The sequence below is a fragment of the Spinacia oleracea genome, chromosome 5, assembly GCF_020520425.1.
Source record: "Spinacia oleracea cultivar Varoflay chromosome 5, BTI_SOV_V1, whole genome shotgun sequence".
NCBI lineage: Eukaryota > Viridiplantae > Streptophyta > Magnoliopsida > Caryophyllales > Amaranthaceae > Spinacia > Spinacia oleracea.
In genome coordinates this window covers 126522941-126543920 of record NC_079491.1, presented here as the reverse complement: position 1 = coordinate 126543920, position 20980 = coordinate 126522941, and the positions used below count along the sequence as shown (strand labels likewise).

At 34.8% G+C, this 20980-nt stretch overlaps 1 protein-coding gene across 1 annotated transcript; it reads right to left on the bottom strand.

Annotated features, from left to right (window-relative positions):
* Positions 1–8975: 8975 nt before the first annotated feature.
* On the bottom strand, positions 8976–11716 carry LOC110789966 (amino acid permease 3). The gene is made up of 6 exons (XM_021994697.2): positions 11405–11716; positions 10669–10902; positions 10497–10590; positions 10180–10394; positions 9950–10089; positions 8976–9852 (listed from the first exon to the last, which is right to left on the bottom strand). The coding sequence occupies exons 1-6, from the start codon at positions 11508–11510 to the stop codon at positions 9190–9192; spliced, it is 1452 nt and encodes a 483-aa protein (XP_021850389.1). The 5' UTR covers positions 11511–11716; the 3' UTR covers positions 8976–9189.
* Between the last annotated feature and the right edge of the window lie 9264 nt (positions 11717–20980).

Below are 20980 nucleotides of genomic sequence, written 5' to 3'. Positions count from 1 at the left end.
CAAGAAGGTTCCTCCATTTTATATCTTTCTTCGCTCATTATTCTCAGTCTCTTTATTGTTTAAATTCCGCAAGAAACTTACCCAAGTTCCCAAGAAACAATTCACCCCCCCTCTTGTCAAGTGTTCCTACTGAACTATCAGTTGGTATCAGAGCGGGATCTCACAAAAATACAGGAAACCCTGTTGAGAAAAAGTTCCTGGAAAGTATGAACGCTTACGAGAAACTCGAGGAAGGTTATTCCACTCAAAGACCTCCAATGTTCAACGGAAAATTCTACACCTACTGGAAGAACAGGATGGAGATCTACATCAAGGCAGAGAATTATCAAGTCTGGCGAGTCATAGAAGTCGGCGATTTCGAGGTAACAATGACCAATGCTCAAAATGAGGTAGTTCCTAAACCCATGTCTGATTTTACTAAGGAAGATTTTGAGAAATTCGAAATCAACGCAATGGCTGTGAAAATCTTGCATTGCGGCCTTGGACCTCATGAACATAACAGAGTTATGGGGTGCAAGAGCGCAAAGCAAATCTGGGATCTCCTTCAAATAACTCATGAAGGAACTAATGAGGTCAAACGTTCAAAAATTGATTTATTAATGTCTAAATATGAACGTTTTGAAATGCAACCAAGAGAAACAATACAGGAAATGTTTACTCGTTTCACTAATATCACTAATGAACTAGTTTCTCTTGGAAGAAATATTCCCTCTGATGAACAGGTTAGGAAGATCCTAAGGAGCATGCCACAGGATGATAGATGGAGAACCAAGGTCACGGCATTGTTCGAAACAAAGGATTTCACCAAATTCAACATTGAACAATTGGCGGGATCCTTGATGACGCATGAATTACATCTAGGAGCAGCTGTTCCTGAGAATCCCAAGAATCGAGGCCTTGCTCTTAAGGCTGAGGAACAGGAGGACTCGGATCCTGATGAAGAAGAAGCTGCCATGTTGGTCAGAAGAATGAAAAGATTTTACAGGAACTCTAAACCTGGAAATCTAAGAGGAAGGAACTCAATGAGAAAACCAAGCGGTTCCAAGCCTGACCAAGGATGTTTCAAGTGCGGAGAATCAGACCATCTAATCAAAGACTGCCCTCAGTGGGAAAATGAAAAAGGGAAAGGCAAGGGAAAGGATCTGTCCAAGGAAAGATTCAACAAATCAACCTTTGCCAAACCCAACTTCAAGAAGGCTATGATCGCAGCTTGGGGAGATGCTACTGACTCGGAAGAAGATGAGGATCAACAAAATGAAGAAACAGCAAACCTTTGTCTTATGGCAAAGATTGATGGAACAACCCAAGATCCATCAAAAGAAGTAAGTTCCTCAACTCTTCAATCTCTGTCTAAAAATAAGTTAGTGGAATTATTGATAGAAACTCTAGATAACTTTAAAAAGCTCAATGTAATAAAGGCTCAAAGTGACAAAGCCTTGGAACTCACCAAGGGACACATGACCTACCTTAATAATGTTAGATCTGATGTACAGGGTAGGTTCTTTGACTTGCTTGATAGAAACACTGCTCTTCAAAACTCCTTTGAGAGAGTCAAAAATGAAAACATTCTTCTCAAAGTGGAACTCAGTCAATATAAACTGTTTAATTTAAGCCTAGATCCTAGCAAGTCCACTGAGATTAGCATGGGGGTCTTTAACGTTGATTTGGAAAACTTAAACAGTGAGTTGGTCACAGTAAAGGAACAAAAGGAGAAATTAACCAAGGAACTAGCCTTAGCAAATGCACATAAACAATCTCCTAGAATCACGCCTAAGTGGATTGAGAAGGCTCAATCTAAGAGAACTGAAGGCCTAGGTTTTTACTATAAAAGGAACAATGGTAAAAAGAAAAATTATGTGGAACTGCCTAGTGTCAAAGTTTGTTCATTTTGTGGTACTGGTGATCATGTTGTGACTGAGTGTTCCAAAAAGAAGGAACTGTTCAATAAAAACCAGAACATTGTCAAGAAGATATGGATTAAGAAAGATGAACCTTTAGTAGAAATGGAACTCGAGGAAACCCGAGTTCCTGTATCTAACAATTGATAATATTGAAGGTCCTAGTGAGGGGGAACAACTCGTGGTATCTTGATAGCGGGTGTTCCAAGCACATGACAGGAGATAAAACCAAATTTCTCTCACTAGAGGCCTACAACGGAGGAACTGTGACCTTTGGAGACAACAAGAAAGGTGAAATCATCGCCATTGGAAAAGTAGGAAGGTCAAGTTCCCATTCAATTGATAATGTGTTCCTGGTAAAAGGTTTAATGCACAGTCTGCTTAGTATTTCACAATTCTGTGACAAAGGAAACTCGGTAAGCTTTACTTCAGAAAGTTGTCGAATTATTAACAATAACAGTAAGGAAGTTATCTTGGAAGGAACTCGCAAAGGGAACACATATACTGTGGATCTCAACAAAGTTCCAAGGAACAACTTAACTTGTCTTAGTGTTATTGAGGAGGATCCACTTCTATGGCACAAGAGATTCGGACATGCTAGCTTTTCTTTGCTTGACAAACTGAGATCAAAGGAACTAGTGAGAGGTTTACCTTCCATCAAGTTCCTTAAAGACAAAGTTTGTGAAGCATGTGCCAAAGGAAAGCATGTCAGGAGCTCTTTCAAGCCTAAGAAAATGGTCAGCACAACTAAACCATTGGAACTCATTCATATGGATTTGTGTGGACCTATGAGAATTCAAAGTAGAAGTGGAAAACGCTATGTCTTGGTTATTGTTGACGATTTTTCTCGATTTACCTGGGTTATTTTCTTAGCAAGTAAAGATGAAACGTTTAATGAATTTGTTGCTTTTGCTAAGAGAATACAAAGATCCACAGGACGTCAGCTAATACATATAAGGTCAGATCATGGAACTGAATTCGAGAATCACAAGTTTGATGAATACTGCAAGGAACAAGGTATGGATCACAACTTTTCTGCACCTAGGACTCCACAACAAAATGGAGTCGTTGAAAGGAAAAATAGAACCTTGGAAGACATGGCTAGAACCATGTTAATTGCCAGTTCCTTACCAAGGAACTTCTGGGCTGAAGCAGTAAACACAGCTTGCTACATTGTTAATAGAGTAATGATCAGGGCCATTTTAAACAAGACTCCCTATGAGTTATTAAAAGGAAACAAACCCAATATCTCTTACTTTAGAGCCTTTGGGTGTAAATGCTTTGTTCACAACAATGGCAAAAGGAACTTAGGGAAATTCGATGAAAGAAGTGATGAGGCCGTGTTCCTAGGATACGCCTTAAACAGTAAAGCATATAGAGTTTATAATAAAAGGTCGATGTGTATTGAAGAGAGTGTACATATAATATTTGATGAAGCTAACAATGTTGATGAGATTCAGGAACAGGAAGATTTCGAAATTGGATTAACTCCTTTTACAGATTATGATGAGGAAATCTCTCCTGGAAGAAAGCAAAATGGAATAGCAGATCCACAAACACAAGAAACTGCTACTAACCAAGGAGTTCCTGGAAGAAGAACCCCTGATCCTGAGGAACCAGAAGATGACGATTCTGAGGAACCAGAAGAAGATCAAGAGACCTCTGATGCAGAGGAACAAGGATCTCAGGAAACAGAAGGAACTAAGGAGACCTTAGATGTTCCAGTGGCACAATTTCAACCTAAGCCCTGGAAACATCAAAGTTCTCACCCAATGGATCTGATTATCAGTGATATTAGGAAAGGAACTCAAACAAGGTCTCAACTAAGGAACTTCTGTGCTTTTCATGCGTTCCTCTCCACAATCGAGCCAAGGAACCACACCGAAGCTTTGGAAGATGCTGATTGGATCACTGCCATGCAAGATGAGTTAAATGAGTTCCAAAGGAACAAGGTATGGCATCTGGAACCCAAACCAAAGAATCAGAAAGTCATAGGACTAAAGTGGGTGTTCAGGAACAAGCTCGATGAACATACTACAATCATCAGGAACAAGGCAAGGTTAGTAGTCAAGGGCTACAATCAACAGGAAGGTATTGATTTCGAAGAAACCTTTGCTCCTGTTGCTAGATTAGAAGCTATTCGTATTCTAATTGCTTTTGCAGCCTTTATGGGATTCAAGTTGTATCAGATGGACGTCAAATGTGCTTTCTTAAATGGTTTTCTTGAGGAAGACGTCTATGTGGAACAACCCCCTGGTTTTGAGAATCCCAAATTTCCGAACCACATCTATAAGCTTGATAAAGCTCTTTATGGGTTAAAGCAAGCTCCTAGATCGTGGTACGAGAGATTATCAAAGTTTCTTCTACAAAATGATTTTAAACGTGGAAGAATCGATAAAACTCTATTTTTAAAATCAAAAGGATCTGACTTATTGGTTGTACAAATTTATGTCGATGATATATTATTTGGTGCTACTAACGAAAATTTGTGCAAGGATTTTGCTAATTTAATGTGCAGTGAGTTTGAAATGAGTATGATGGGGGAACTCAATTTCTTTCTTGGTTTGCAAATCAAACAAACTAAGGAAGGAATTATGATCCACCAACAAAAATATGTGAAGGAACTCCTCAAAAAGTACGAGCTAGATTCAGTGAAAACAAATCACACTCCCATGGGAACAGCCACAAGACTAGATGAGGATCCCACAGGAAAAAGTGTGAATCAAACGACGTACAGAGGAATGATTGGATCTCTGCTATACCTAACCGCAAGCAGACCAGACATATCATTCAGTGTTGGGTTATGTGCAAGATTTCAATCAAACCCAAAGGAGTCCCACATGACTGCAGTGAAGAGGATATTCAGATACCTCAAAGGAACAGACGATCTATGTCTGTTTTATCCAAGAAGTGGAACTTTCGATTTAAAAGGATATGCAGATGCAGATTATGCAGGCGATTTAGTAAACCGAAAGAGCACATCAGGTATGGTTCAATTCCTAGGATCTTGCATGGTTTCTTGGGGTTCCAAGAAACAGAATACCGTTGCCTTATCCACAGCAGAAGCTGAATATGTAGCAGCTGCTGCATGTTGCTCTCAAATACTGTGGATAAAGCAACAGTTAAGGGATTTTGGGATCATATATGATTGTGTTCCTATTTATTGTGATAACACTAGTGCAATCTGCATTTCTAAGGATCCGGTACATCATTCCCGGGTTAAGCATATTCATATTAGGCATCACTTTCTTAAGGATAATGTTGAAAAAGGTTTAATCAAGTTGGACTTTTGTCAAACTGAGAATCAAATTGCAGATATTATGACTAAACCTTTAAGCAGAGAGAAGCATGAGAAAATGAGAATGGAACTCGGGATGATCAAAATAAGATAAGGAAGCTGACAGATCCTCATGAGGTATGACTCTTTTAGATTTATGCATTACTACTGTATACCATTATAAATACATGTGCGTAAAGCATAACTAAAGTTTACCATTGTTAAGGAACAACCAAAAATTTAGAATTAAAATGTGTATTTAATTAGTCAGTAATATGAGATACGTAATTCAAACAGTTCCACTAAAATATAAGGATCATGGATATATTTTTTATGTTACAATTTTTTCCTATCTTTTATTTTTCCACAAATTATTTTTATTTTTTTCTTTTATATATCCATAATTTTTTATTCCATTAAATTTTATTTTTCCAAAATTAAAAGCTAATGGATCACTCCTATGGATCTCATACCCAAAGCCACCACAAATTAAAAATCCCCAAATTCAAACACTAACAATGAAAATCCCCAATCTGAAACCCTAGATTTTCAAATTTCAAAATCTGAAAACCTAACCACCATGGGCGGCGGCCGGCTACAAGCAACCGCCGGCGACAGCAAACCGGCCGACTCAACCAACGACAATACCGTCGACGGCCCAACCATCACACAACCCAGTCGCGACACCACCCTCCTCGCCCTCCCAGCCGCCCTCCCAGCCGCGAATCCCCCTCCTCCACTCGACCAAATCGCGACACCACCCCACTCCATCCCACCCGCGAGCCTCACACCCTTCCCCTAAACACCGAACCCTCCGCGACTACAACCCTTGCTCCGCCTTCGCGAACGCAAACCATGATATCAGACCCGTTCGCGAACACAAACACCGCCCAGACCCGACTGCGAACCAACCCGTCCACCCGCCCAGATCAAACCCCCCAACAACCCCCTGTGTTTCTGTTCGACAAAAAAAAAAAAAAAAAAAAAAAAAAAAAAAGAGAGAAAAACGAAAAAGAAATAAGGCGGATTGTTCTAAGGGGGAAGTTACCTCGTTCCGTGTTCCTTCGGTTGAGGATGCACATTTGGTAATTAATCAGATTGGGTGCGACAAATATACTGAGGAATTCGTTGTATGATATGGTGGGTTATGATTTCTTATTAAAGGGATGTCGTTACAAAAAAAAAAAAAAAAAAAAAAAAAAAAAAAAAAAAGATTAGAATGGTAGTTGATATATCTTTTGATAATGAGAATAATGATGAGAAGGTGGGAGACTTAATGGAGGCAGTAGAAATTGAGACAGGGTGTGGATTGATATGCAGTTGAGAAAGGACCAACCTAAACTTGCTACATACCCAAACCATCTTCCCTGATCCTAGCTTTTGTGTTACATTATGCTTTTGATTTTTTTTGGAATTTTTTTTATTTTTTTTATTTCTTTTTGGTATGTAACCATCTGTTGGGAAACGTACAATTTTTCTTCCTTTATTTCTGTGGAACTCCTAAAAGATCGTATCTCTAAAAACTTGGCTTGTTATTATTATGTTTTATATTCGAATTTAGTACGTTGGAACTTAACTTTGAGGCTAACTTAGTTTGCCAACCGTTGATCGGAGGGCGCTCTAATCGGTATATATTAGTATTGTGTATTTCTACTTTTTGTTAATGCCAACAGGGGGAAATGAATGCAAACTTAACTTAAAATTGATCACTTGAATCCGTCTCACTACTCTCTTCTCGATGTAAGTTTATAAAAAATTTTATTTCTCGTTTCTAATTTTATTTTCGTTTATTAAAATTAATTTTAAATTTTCCTTAATTTCATTTAGGAAGTTTAGATTAATTTTTATAAAAATAATTTATTTAGTTTATTTAGTTTATTGCTTTATATTTATGCTAATTGATTATTGCTGCATTTAGTGAAAGTTTGCTTTTGTTGTCATCACCAAAAAGGGGGAATATTGTTGATCCTAAAGTTTTGATGATGACAAAGCAAACTCCTGACAATTGGTTAAGATATGTTGCATAATAGGTTCCGAGATCCTTAGAGGGATAATGCTAAGTTAAGGAGATCCTGAGTTGGATAAACTAAGCAACGTGGAATATAAGCAAGTAATTGATCCATGTCAGACACTACATTGAAGAAATAATCATTATGCAAGGCGAGATCCTTAGGCGAGTTCCTAAGGCGAGATCCTCATATATTATGTGGATCTTCGGCGTTCCAGAGAAGGAACAAATCGGGAAGTCTTCGAGTGAAGCTTCTAAAGGTGCAACATGAAGACTACAACATATGAGTTTATGTTTTAGGATTTATGTAAGTATTTAATAAAGTTTATAAGTAATTTGGTATGAAAGGGACATAGTATTTTGGTACGTTTTAAATGAAATATGTTAACTGTAATTATAAAAGAGTTTTAACTTGGAAAATCTTTTTAATAAATAAAATGTATTTAATTAATAAATGAAACATAGGATTCTGATTTACTCCCCATTGTTTCTCAAGTAAAAGTTTTTCCACGTTCCTTGAAACTCTCCCCACGTATTTCTGTTCAACGTACATTTAGTGTTTTGATTTGGTCTCCCTTGTTTCTCTCCAACTATGCCCATGTTACTGGGCAGTAACTGCTAGTGGGTGGTTGAGGGAAACATGGGTACCAAAGCCTAAGTAAAACTCTCCTATAAAAGGAGAAGAGTTTTAGCTTTTCAAGACACACAACTGATCTTTGCAAAATATATTTTAAGAGCTTAAACGTTTTAAAAGAGAATCAGTTTTCAAAAGAGTGTCCCTTGAGTTCCTTATTGCTTTGAGCTTTATTACGTACTAGAGTTTTATATCAAATTGTATTTTGGGTTTAAGGGTTGAGTGATCCTTAATTGACTTAGAGTTAAGTCAAAGAGAAACAGAGCGACTTAGAGTTAAGTCAAAGAGAAAAGGAGCGACTTAGAGTTAAGTCAGAGAGAGAAAGAGGAGCACAGTAATCAAAGGGGATTGCTGTGGGGAACTCGTGTTCGAGAGGAACTCGGGTTAAAGAGTGTATTTGTAATAGAGTTATTGCATTAATACAAAAGAGTAGTGAGGTTCTTCTTGATTAGGGTCAAGAAGGTTCCTCCATTTTATATCTTTCTTCGCTCATTATTCTCAGTCTCTTTATTGTTTAAATTCCGCAAGAAACTTACCCAAGTTCCCAAGAAACAATTCACCCCCCCTCTTGTCAAGTGTTCCTACTGAACTATCAATCTGGGAAAGTGGTAATTAACCACTCTTAATATTGAACCTGTTTTCTTGACCTTGTCATGTTCGATTTGTTCCTGTGTTCCATTTCCAACCCATAATTTCTCTTTAAGCTTGGTTCTGTAAATGATTGGATTTGGGTGAAAATTGAAGAAGAAGGAGGAACAAGGAGGGAGAATGAGCGATTGTGTTATAAAGAAGGTAAAGTCGTGGAAGTTTTGGAGGGAAAACATAAATAAACCCAAAAGTGGGCCTACTAACAGAAAAATTGACAGAATCCGTTAACAGGTGGTAACTTTAAAAGTTTGTGATTTTATAAGGAAGTAATTTAAAATTAAAATTTTATAAGGTGGTAAGTTTGAAAAAGTGGACTTTATAAGTTGGTAATTTTAAAATTTTCCATATTTTATTTTGAAAAGTAATTGGACGGGTAATAGAAAGAAAAGTTGACCGTGTAGACTCTATGGGATGGGATGGGTTTGGGGTGTGGAGTCTAAAAGCAAAGAAGATTATTGATTTTATGATTGAATAAGAAAAGAGAAGATATGAATTAAGCATTCAATAATATGTTCCAATGTCGCCCTGAAATTAAGAAATGGAATAAGAGCTACAGATGAAAAAGGTTACATCCATCTAGTTGTAAGATAAAGCAGCTACGTACATACAATAATCAACATAAAAGCAGAGAGCCCCTGTAAATTGTAAATTGTAAATTGTAAATTGTAAATTGTAATTGTAAAATTGTAATATTGTAAGTATTAAGTAGTCTTAAAAGAATGAATCAATAAGTGGTCTTGAAAGGCTTATAAGACTTAAGATCAATAGCCACCCCGGCAATAGATCCAGCAGCTGCAGCGATGGTGATAATGAGACAAGCAGCACTTAAAATCTGAAGGGAAACCCATTTTGTAGTCCATTTGGGTATTTTCTTCTGGGATATATACATCTCCACAGGAAAGTATACTGTCAATGGCCAAAACCCGAGTGCTCCAAGCAATCCTACTACATCATTGAAGAAGGGTAAGAGCATTGAGATTACAGTTGTAATTATCACAAACACAGTCCTCCAAATTAAGCGGAATAGGTTTAGGTTGTAAGGTTTTTTTGACAGACACATAGGAAGGGGAATTTTGATATCCTTGTTGATGAAGTCACTGTGAGGGTAGGTCTGAATGGCTATTTTCTCAATGAAAGCATAGAGTGGCTGACAGTAAACTTGGTACGCCCCAACTAGATGAATTACGATGGCAGCATTGGCTATGTCTACTAGCCAATATGGGTTGTAGAATCCAAACCCGGTTAGCAGATTTCCGGGAGATAAATCCCCAAATGCTGCATAGCCGAAGCACCCACACAACAAGTAGAAAGCGGTTGTTACTACTACACTTATTAGTGTAGCCTTCCTCATTGTCTTTGATTCTGCTGGGGGTGACCTCACTGTGTCCTACACAAATACAATCAAGAATGGAATACGAATACAAATACGAATACAAATACAAATACAAATACAAATACGAATACATAGGTAAGTACTCCGGTACCTGTATTTCAATGAGAATCATGGAGTAAGAATAGGCAAATGCAATATCACCAAGTGCTTGGAAGCTCCTCCATACTTTATCAGTTTCAGTGACCACACCAATGCTAATACCCGTCATACTGCCCATCACTTTTCCGTTTACTAAATGACCGGAAAGAATTGAATAAATTAATATGAATATATATGAGTCAAAAAAGTTATTTGACAAAAATGAAATGTATTATTACTTACCAGCCACTTTAGCGATACCAAGACCAAGACCAATGGTGGAATAAGTGAAAGACATGACCGCTGCAACTATCGATAGCCACCATATTTGATCGAAATCTTTGATTTGTGAAAAGAATATCTCAGCTATTCCAAACAGAATCATGTAAGGATTTGCTGATATGTCGCACTTTCCTTTTTCTCCTTTCTCATGGAAGCAATTTGACCTCTTTATAGCCCTGTTTATTGTCTTATGTTAAACACTTAAACCACCACCCATCTTCCAAATTATACTAATAACTAATTATATAATTCAAATTCAAACTCAAACTCAAACTTACGTCATGCTTATAGAGGCTGCTATTGTATAACCAATTGCAACTCCAAACAGGTTTAAGTACTGAATTAGTCCACATATTTTCACTTGAAGTCCACCTACAAATAAACTCAATTATTTTACTAATTTTCTTTTATTTACTTTGCTTGACTGTTAAAATGAGTATATATAAATACCAAGATTAGCTTGAACGGCGTCCATGTAAGTGTAATTCCTCTTGCCGGAGACGGAGTCGCCGGAGCGGTAGCAGTCGGCAAGGAGAACAGAAGTGTAGTAAGTGACAACGGAGAACAGCAACATGACAACTGGGCCAGCAATCCATCCTAACTGGGCCGTGGCCCATGCCAAGGACAACACTCCTGACCCAATCACAGCTGTTATTATATGGGAACTTGCCGTCCATACACTCCCTGTAAAAGTTAATTAATTAATGTTTATCAAATTCTACTTTTTAAGTACCAGTAAGTCAGTAACAGTACCAATACCAATACCAATACCTGAGTACCACCATTTCTAATTTCTATAACCACATAATGATCGCCACGTAACTCAATTTCAATTCCAAAATATCTATTTATAAAAAATTCATTGTCCAATACTGTTTTCCGATTAGGCAAAGTATCACAAAAATCATCCGATCCTAATTCCGATCAAAATTAGGATAAGCACTTTAGGTGGTTTTCTATACTGATATTAAATTGAGAAAAGAGACAATGTTGATGTTTGAAAATTGAAACAGTTATCCACCTCTAGACTCTAGTAGGTACCAGAAGATTGATTTATCACTAAGTCATGTCGTGTATTGTGTTGATGTTAGTGTTCGTGTTTGTGTTGATGAGTTGGGGGTAATTGAAATAAACTTATAAAGATTAGAGGGCAAAAGAAAGTGAAAAGTGTAGAGAAATTAAGAACCTGTTCTCTTGAGACGGCCATCATCATCATATAATTTGGAGGGTGCAACATCGTGAGCAAGATTGAAGGATTGATTGTTACCGGAAGTTTGCTGCTTGCTTCCCATGTTCGATCTCCACCACTTTTAATTTCTTTGTTTTAATTTCCGATCAAAATGAATTTGTTGTTTTAAGTGAAGCACACAGAAATTCAACCATTCAAAAAATAAAGAAAGAAAACTGAAAAATATTGGAAGAACCGAACAAGTGTATGAGTTATGAGGTTCGCATCAGTTAATTATAAGTGAATTGTGGAATAAGAATCTGCCAAGTTTGTTTAAATAACAAGAGGAGTCCGAGAGAGTGAGTGTTACTGTGTTAGAAAGTAGTCGTACCAAGTGGGTAAGAGAGCCGCGTATTTTGACTATTATTTATTCGGACTCCCCTAATTACCCACTCGATGCCGAATTCAATAGTTATTGCTTTTTTGGATCTATGCTTGTATGGTGTATCCGACATCTTTTATAAATCCCTTTTTTGGATTTACTCTATTGTCCTTTTTCCATTTACTGGACTATTATATTAAGCTGCGTTTTCTTTCAATTATACTTTTTTTTTTTCTATTTATTATATTAACTTGTTCCAATCCCTATGTCAAAAAATATTTGAAAAAAAAGTTGTTCCAATTAATTACGATTATTCATCTTAAGTCGCACCGATCCTTTCATTTGAAATTTCTCAAAATGATTTGAACTGAGTTTATTGGACATGATTTCATAATTAATTCAATAAAGGAAACTCGATAGAATAAAATCATAAATCCAATTATTCGCCATTTTTGTTAAACCTTTTTGTATATTTTTGTTTTGCAGAAACGACGTAAATGGTATGGTATGTACTACGGAGTATGTAGGAATTAGGAATACTCTCTTCGTCCCGGAATATTTGAACCGATTTGACCAGCACAAAATTTAATACAAAGTAATTGACTTATTACTAAATATATGGTAGTTGATAGTGGATTATCTTTTTAATATAAACTAGCATTTGGGCCCGTTCGACGAATGGGCTGGTTATATGTTGGTCGGGTAATGGAATTTAGAAGTTATATTGTTCTTAAGTAGGTGTTAGAAGGTGTTTAAACCAAATGACAATAATTAAAACTTTAACATATGAAGTCTTGTCTTTTTATTCGTTACTTTTTTCTGCTTATGTTCATCTTCTCTGAAAAAATAGATCCACTTTAAATCACTTATTACCACCAATAACATATCATTTGTACAAAGACCAAACAAATTTGCAACTATTACAGTTTACGACTATACTTATGTTATCCAATTAAGGGAAAGACTTAACAAAGTCTAACTATTGAACTATACTGATAAAACTTTTCTTATAGGAGAACTAAAACTAATTGTAAGTTCCCCTAACAACAAAAATATACAAATAAAATCCACCTAAAAGTCTCAAAATCGATTTACCCACCTTTAATCATTTGCATGGAAACCATACATTATAAGATTATCCTTCTCTGCAAAATGAATTGCAACTAATTAAGCAAGAAAAATATACAACATACTTCCAATGTGCTTAAGAAAAATAAAAAACAACGTGCTTAGAGAGAGATGGGGGGGGGGGGGGGGAGGTGGTATTACAGCTTGAATTGCATGCATGAAAATTAACAATAGAAATGTTGAATTAAGGCATCCTATAATCTCCTACCGTTTCAAAATGGATCAGTCAAAAAGTCTATTAGTGAGGTTAAATTTTGAATTAATGCTACAGGAGAAGGGGAGAAGATTTGGGGATTGAATCAAATTGACATTGAAAATAATTAAGCTTGGAGAGTTAATGGGAAGGTGAAGAATGGGGAAGATGAAGTAGGGGACGGTAGTTTAGGCATAATCAAGTTGAGTATCGATCCTAATTTTTGGTAATCCCTCCGTCCCGTTTTTGTAGTCCTGATTCTATTTTAAGTGTCCAAAATTATAATCATGTTTCTATTTTTGGCCATTAAGTTTTCCACTTTCCCATGTACTATATTAATTAAAAATGCACTGAAAACCCAACACAACTTCTCCATGTACTATATTCCTTTATCCATGTATTATATTTCACTTTCTCATACAAATCAATTATCAATGTACTATATTCTAAATTTTCGTGTACTATATTATTGGATGGATGCAGTACAATTCTAGTAAATTAAAGAGACGGGGATTAGTAGTATACTACGTAATAACTAATGACAATAAAGTAGAATAATGAATGACCATTATTTTTTTTATAACAAAAAGTAAATAGAAAGATTAATAAAATTGAGACACGTGTTATCAAAATAGTATTGATTATGTGTCATTGAAATGGTGATGGTTATGCTTTTTAAATACTAGGTATTGATTGATATGGAATATGTGACAACTTTTCAAAGGGGGTAAGCGAGTAAGGGGTAGGGTGCATGAGACCCCAAAGTAACATGTGAATGAAGTAGTTGATATAATATTAATAAAAGTTTACCATTATAGAAACGGTCCACAAAATCCGAGACGGTTTTATAAGGAAAACGATGCAAGTATTTCGGGACAGAGGGAGTACCCCCTCCGTCCCTTAAAACTCGCACCGCTTTCCTTTTCGAGACGTTCCTTAATATTTACACCGCTTCTATAAATGGAAAATTTTACCAATATTATTTTATTTCTCACACTAACCTACTAACCCACCTACCCCCTACTCCGTACAAAAAATCATTTAAAAATTCACACTCCTCACCCCTTACACATTTCCCACTAACTATATTAAAAAATACCCCACTATCAACTAACATCTATTTAATTAATAAGTCAATTCAAGTGTATTAAACTCACCGGTGACCGGTGCAAGTATTAAGGAACGGAGAGAGTATTTGTTAAAAGAGTTTATTTTGATAATTTAGACGTCTTCTACCTTTATACTCCGTACCAGGGAATCGTTTTAAATGCTCTAATAAAACAATATAACAGCATGCTTCCGTTGGTGTTTTCCTTTTATTTTTCCGTTGACTTCGCAGTTCCGCCTACCGTAGTCGCTCATGAAGTCATGAGTATAGTTACTATAGACCTATAGTACCCATTATGCCCATTACTATTAGCTCCATACTCGGTGATGCACATCAATTAATTCAAACACTCAATATTAAAATATACTTAAAATGTCTCTAATTAATCTTTAAGCTGATCTTTTATTCTTTTATGCACATGGTACTATATGATTGTCGTGGACCTCTGCTGATTTAGCTCATCTTCCTCTACTTAACGTACGCTTGTTTTATTCGACCGTTAGACGCTATACACATACAAGCACTAACACCTTATTCTGTAGGGTAAATAGGGATACTTTCCTTAAATAATGACTGACCTTATAATGTAGGGACCTCACTGATAAACGGGTAATTTGTAGGAAATCGCCAAATACAAGAACTTTTATATGACAAAGTTAATGTGAAATGAAATGCTTAACTGAAACAACAAGCAAGTTAAACAAATATCATTGATTCATATGTAATGAAAAATTGGACAAATATTAATTTACGAAGAGATGTACCTCCATGGTTGAATGTTTGGAAAACACAGAACATAAACGGCTGGAAGTGCTTCAATACATGAGGGAAACGCTATAGACTATCCCTACGCTACTGCTAGGCAACTAAGCCTAGGGGCTACGCTAAGCGCTAGGTCTACAACTACGGAAATCTAAGAAAGTAAGAAATGCTTTATTTGTGTGTTGATGATGTCTTCTGAATGCCGGTTTCGAGTGTATATGTAATACCCCGGAATTTTTAAAGTTGATTTATTAAAATTAAAAATATTTATTAACTTAATTTCGTTTTTAAATAAATTAAATTTCATTATTTTAAACATTTTTACGATATATTTTAAACAATAAACTCATAATCGAAAATTTATTTATATTAACTATATTTTATAAGTAATTATTTCAAAAACTTTGTTTTAGTTAAACTTTTCTATTTTACTCAATTCCTAAAATAGCAACCAAATTTCAGAAATTTTGCCTAACTATGTAAAATGATCGAAATGCCCCTAAGAGCAAAATTGACATCTCTCTTTCTCTTTCCTTGCTCTTCACGTACAAGTAAGAGGGAAGGAATTCCTTCTTTCCAAATTTGAGTCTTTTTACAAAAGTTAGAACCTCAAGCGGTAATCCAATATCATAGGAGTTCAATTGCTAAGCCGCTTCTCTTTAACATAAACTTCAAGGTAGAAATAAAATTTTTAATTCATTTCTTTCGTTCCCGTCTCCTATCCTTTCTAGCACCTTTTTGATGAGTGACATTTATGTCACTCTTAAGGTAGTACTTTACCTCTTTTTATTCTTGTTTTAGTTTGTTTTATTCCCCTTTTGTGCTTATTTTAGTCCCCTTTTGTAACAGCCCACACTTAAGGAGCTGCTATTTAGAATGACTTATTAGACATTAATAAAACTTAAATCTTAATCCACAAGGAATTAAAATAGTCTCGTCATCAACTCTCATAATTAACTACAAAATACTCGAAATAAAACTATCACAACCTTATTCATACAACCTCGCTAGCACTTCTCTTTTCCATTCACGATCCTTGATTCAACTTTATGTTTACTAAACTTGCAAAATCACTAAATAGGACTCTGCCCCACCAGGACAGGTTCAAAGAACAAAGTCAGGAAAACTGAGTACATATTGTCCAACCTGAAACTCAATTTAGCAGCTAAAAACATAATATCATGATTTACTTATTTCAAACTTAAAATTAGTTCGATACGAATAAAATTGTACTTTAAGTTAAGCTCGGTAACCAAAGTGCAATAACTTTAAGAATTTCACATGAAAACTTTGAATAAAAACTTACAAATTTGATCAATAAACAAGGCAAGACTATTGACTTATGCTCACATATTTTGAAGATTGTATTACTCATAACATCCACCAATTCATATAACACTTACGAAGATTGGTACCTATTATACACCTTACAGAATATCCAACTTAGTTTCTTAACCCAATTCTCATGATTCTCATATAATCTAACATAAATTCTAGTATTGCTCCAAGAGTAATATTCATCATAATGTATATTCACATTCTCTATGTCTTACTTCTCACACCAAGATGTGATTCTCTTGAATATATTTCTTTTAAAAAAAAAAGTACTAGGACTCCATCTTTGATTCATCACGACAAATTTCCAAATTCAATCACTATAATTATACTACTTCCATAAACTGTTTTTATGAAAAATAGATAACATATCAAAAGCATACTTAGAATTCTGCATACAATATAAGTTTGATATTTCAAAACACACACACATTTCAATTCTTCCACAATATTTGCTTATTCTAGCAAAATCGAACATATTTTGTCTTTAAAACTCATATACTAAATGGGGGAAGAGAACACGAATAGAGAGGGGTTGTTCAACCACAACCTCTATACTTTTAGGGGTCGTCACCCCACACACATACACATACACATGCTTGCAAGACTTTTAGGACATGTCCCCACACAGATGTACATATGTACATTTACACAGATGCACAGATGTGCATTTACACAGATCACACACAAATACACAAGTGTTGTTCATGGCCGTTGTTAACGGCTTCTTCCCCACTAAAACAATTTGAAAGCTAATTTAACAAATTTAAGCAATATAATAATATAATTCTTCAAAGGCTTGTATCAAAAACCAAATTACATCTGAAGTAAACACAATTAAAAATCTTGGCACAAACCATACTTATACAAAATTCAATATATTCGCTTAAAGAATAAATTGAATTACTCATAACTTTTCACAAATTCCGTATACGTGATGCTTTGAAAAACAATTTTAAACATAGTATTATATAAGTTTCTACACTCTTAACCGCACCCGAGTACAAATTAAACTTTAGGGAAAATTCAAATTCCTTAAGCTTATCACAAATCATACTCTTCAGCTCAAATTTCCAAACTCACTGTTAATCCATAGAAACCCTTAATTTGAAGTACACAATTGCTCAATCAATTTGGTTTATAACACAAAGATCACACCTCTAACCATTAGCTTATAATCGCAATAGCATAATAAGCTCATGTCCTTTAATTGCATAATCTTCATAAAGTCTGATCACTTGTAAGTAGTCCTAAATGAATCTGGCTTCTCAATAAAATACTATACCCCAAAGCTCAATCCGTTCTAGTCAAACTTGACTTCATGCTCAATCGCACATGGTTACGTTCTCAACATTGTAACATAGATCTTATAAGTAATTTCTCATTAGGGTTAAAGTATAAAACGATATATAAATCCACAATTTAATCGTATTGAAATATAAATTATTTATATTATTTTATCTTTTTCAAGAATAATCTTGGTCTTTCAATTTCAAATATACTCTTTATAGAAAACCATATAAAGATCTCAAACGAAATAATTTAATAAAATGTTGAGCTTCCCAACTCAATAAAGGATATCTTGCTAAATATAGGTCATACTTCATAATTTGGAAAATCAAGTAATTAATTAAAATACATAATATGTTGAGTAGTTCAAAAACTAGATTCTAGAAGATCAATTAGTTTACTTCCTATGATTACTCAAATCATAAAACTTATTTCAAAAGTGTTTTTCGTTGTAACCAATCATTTTCGTCATACTCGAACTAAAATCATACAATAACTGGTATATTGGTGAAATCACCGTTTAGCGATAACTTTAATCATAACATAAATAAAGAAAATAATAGTCTCATAAAAATAATTTGTAGATCTTGTTATAAAATTTTATGGCTCAAATAATGGTTCAAGAAAACAAAGAGTACAAAAGAAATCTATCTCTCACGTATGGGTCAACTGGTAATTCTTGATAAACCTTATTAATCCCAAAAATAGGTCAATATATATGAGTCACATACTTATAATTTTCTAATCATGTACTCCGTAGGTTATTTCAAAATTTGTCACGCCATAGCTCGAATACTTAGAAAGAGGCTCAAACACTATTTATCAAACATACCAACATAATTACACTAGCATAGGCTTGCCCATAGCTTTCCGCAATGCAAATGACTAGTAACTTCACAACCCATATCATTCTTATATAGGCATAACTATTTTCAACAAAATCTGACACCGATTATATACCAAGACACACGTTACTTTTCACAAATCTCACACTCAAGCCTTCACAATTCGCACATTCATATCAATCATATATTTCACATTTGAAATCAAAATAGGAAGTTCTTTGAAATGTTAAAATAAATGTACATTTCATACTTTATTTCCAAAATCTCAAATTCCAAATCACAACAACATAGTACTTGAACATAAATCAAAATTTTATTCTTAAATGTGAATCATATAATTTTTAAAATCCAGGAAACAAAAGCCAACTTTTAGAAAAAATGGATGGACAATGTGTACCTTAATCAACATCACTTCCGCAAATAATTTTCAAGAGTACATGCCATCAAGCTTCCCCGATTATCAACTCCATTTGAATTCCTTAACTTTACTCCATCACCATCCTTTTCATTGAGAAGCTAACAACGCAATTAAGAAGCGGTGGAAGTGAGAACTAACAAGGACGAAATTAAGAGCAATAGCAATAACACGTTGGCAGCAACATCTGTGAGTTTCGGAAGACCGTATCTCCTAGCTCAGGATTCCGAATTGAGTGATTCTTGAGCCTAAGTTGGTTAACTTTTCAAAGGCTACAACTTTTGTGAAGAAACTATTGGTAAAATCTGAACGCATGTTGTAGTAATTTCACGAAACAGAAGCAGCAGCAACATAAACAGGTTGCATCAACAGTGAGTTAGTAGAGAGCATAGCTCTTAGGATACAATTCCGAATTGAGTGATTTTTGATCCTAAACTGAGTATCTCGAAGATATCTTCAACTTTAATGAAGAAAGCATGAGAAAATATAAAATGGAAGATGGTGTAATTGGAGGAAACAAATATTGTGACTGAAAAAAAAAAACCAAGCTAAAGGGACTAGAATAGGACATGGGTTCTTCTTCCTTAAAGGTGGTGGTGGCTCCAACTTACAGAAAATAGAAGGAAACTAATTGAAATGGGGGTTAGCTTGGCACAATACAAACTTGACAACAAGGATATGGTAGTGTGTTGGCATTCCTCCCAAATGACAAGTATAGAGAGAGAAAATGAGAAAAGAAAAATTAAGTTTTGACTTGGCTCATTATTTTGATTAAATTAAAAGAGTAAAGTACATTATCAATTATATAGGAAAATAGTTTATTTATTTATTTGTTTTATTTTCCTTAAACACATTTAATGGGAAATATTAATATGTAATTTAGCTAATAAAATAAACTTAACAATTATTTATAAGCTGCTTAAAATTTTGGGCTATTATATTTTACCACCCTTAAAATAAGTTTCGTCCTCGAAACTTCAAAATACAAGCTTTGAATCATTTGAAAAAAAACATATTGTCTTGAAATCACAGGGTAGAAAGTAAGCTAAGATGACTCGATTTGCTTGACAGATATGAGTCGAATATGGGTATTGGATTTTAAGCAACAATAGATGTATTGGATACTAATGCATGATACTATACTCATTTCGATTTGAGAGGAATAGACTAGATAGATTGATAATGACGACAAGTTGAAACCTCGATCTGGAGATGAGGAAAGAGAAAACTCTAATTGCCCAGATCAAACAATCTATTGCAGAATCTAATTCTAATAATTCAAACAAGCAATGAAATTTAAATCCTCAATCCCTCATTTCCAAATGCATAACCACACTAATATCTTAAATCCTCGACACTTCTTTCCACAGGTTAAATGGAGGTTCACCAACTCCCAAAATATATATTTTAGCTTATTTCCAATCTCCATATCTCTAAGGTATTTCACAAGCCAACTATCATCACTTCAAATTTTCCTTTCAATTCTCGACTTATTGGTTAAGACTTTGAGCTTAATATCCCAAATTAATCACATACCCAATAACTCTTTAATCAATCCAATACACCCATTTTCAATTCATATGCTATGATATGGAGATCATAGCAAACCCAAAATCAACCTTGGCTCTGATACCACCTGTAACAGCCCACACTTAAGGAGCTGCTATTTAGAATGACTTATTAGACATTAATAAAACTTAAATCTTAATCCACAAGGAATTAAAATAGTCTCGTCATCAACTCTCATAATTAACTACAAAATACTCGAAATAAAACTATCACAACCTTATTCATACAACCCCGCTAGCACTTCTCTTTTCCATTCACGATCCTTGATTCAACTTTATGTTTACTAAACTTGCAAAATCACTAAATAGGACTCTGCCCCACTAGGACAGGTTCAAAGAACAAAGTCAGGAAAACTGAGTACATATTGTCCAACCTGAAACTCAATTTAGCAGCTAAAAACATAATATCATGATTTACTTATTTCAAACTTAAAATTAGTTCGATACGAATAAAATTGTACTTTAAGTTAAGCTCGGTAACCAAAGTGCAATAACTTTAAGAATTTCACATGAAAACTTTGAATAAAAACTTACAAATTTGATCAATAAACAAGGCAAGACTATTGAC

Bases quoted from the DNA above. Each gene is read 5' to 3' on its own strand.
- LOC110789966 (XM_021994697.2), bottom strand. From the start codon at position 11,510: ATGGGAAGCAAGCAGCAAACTTCCGGTAACAATCAATCCTTCAATCTT. The intron at 10,395-10,496 runs GTAAGTTTGAGT...GACAATAAACAG, and splicing joins GCAGCCTCTATAAGCATGAC to GGCTATAAAGAGGTCAAATT. The intron at 9,853-9,949 runs GTACCGGAGTAC...GTATTTGTGTAG, and splicing joins TGATTCTCATTGAAATACAG to GACACAGTGAGGTCACCCCC.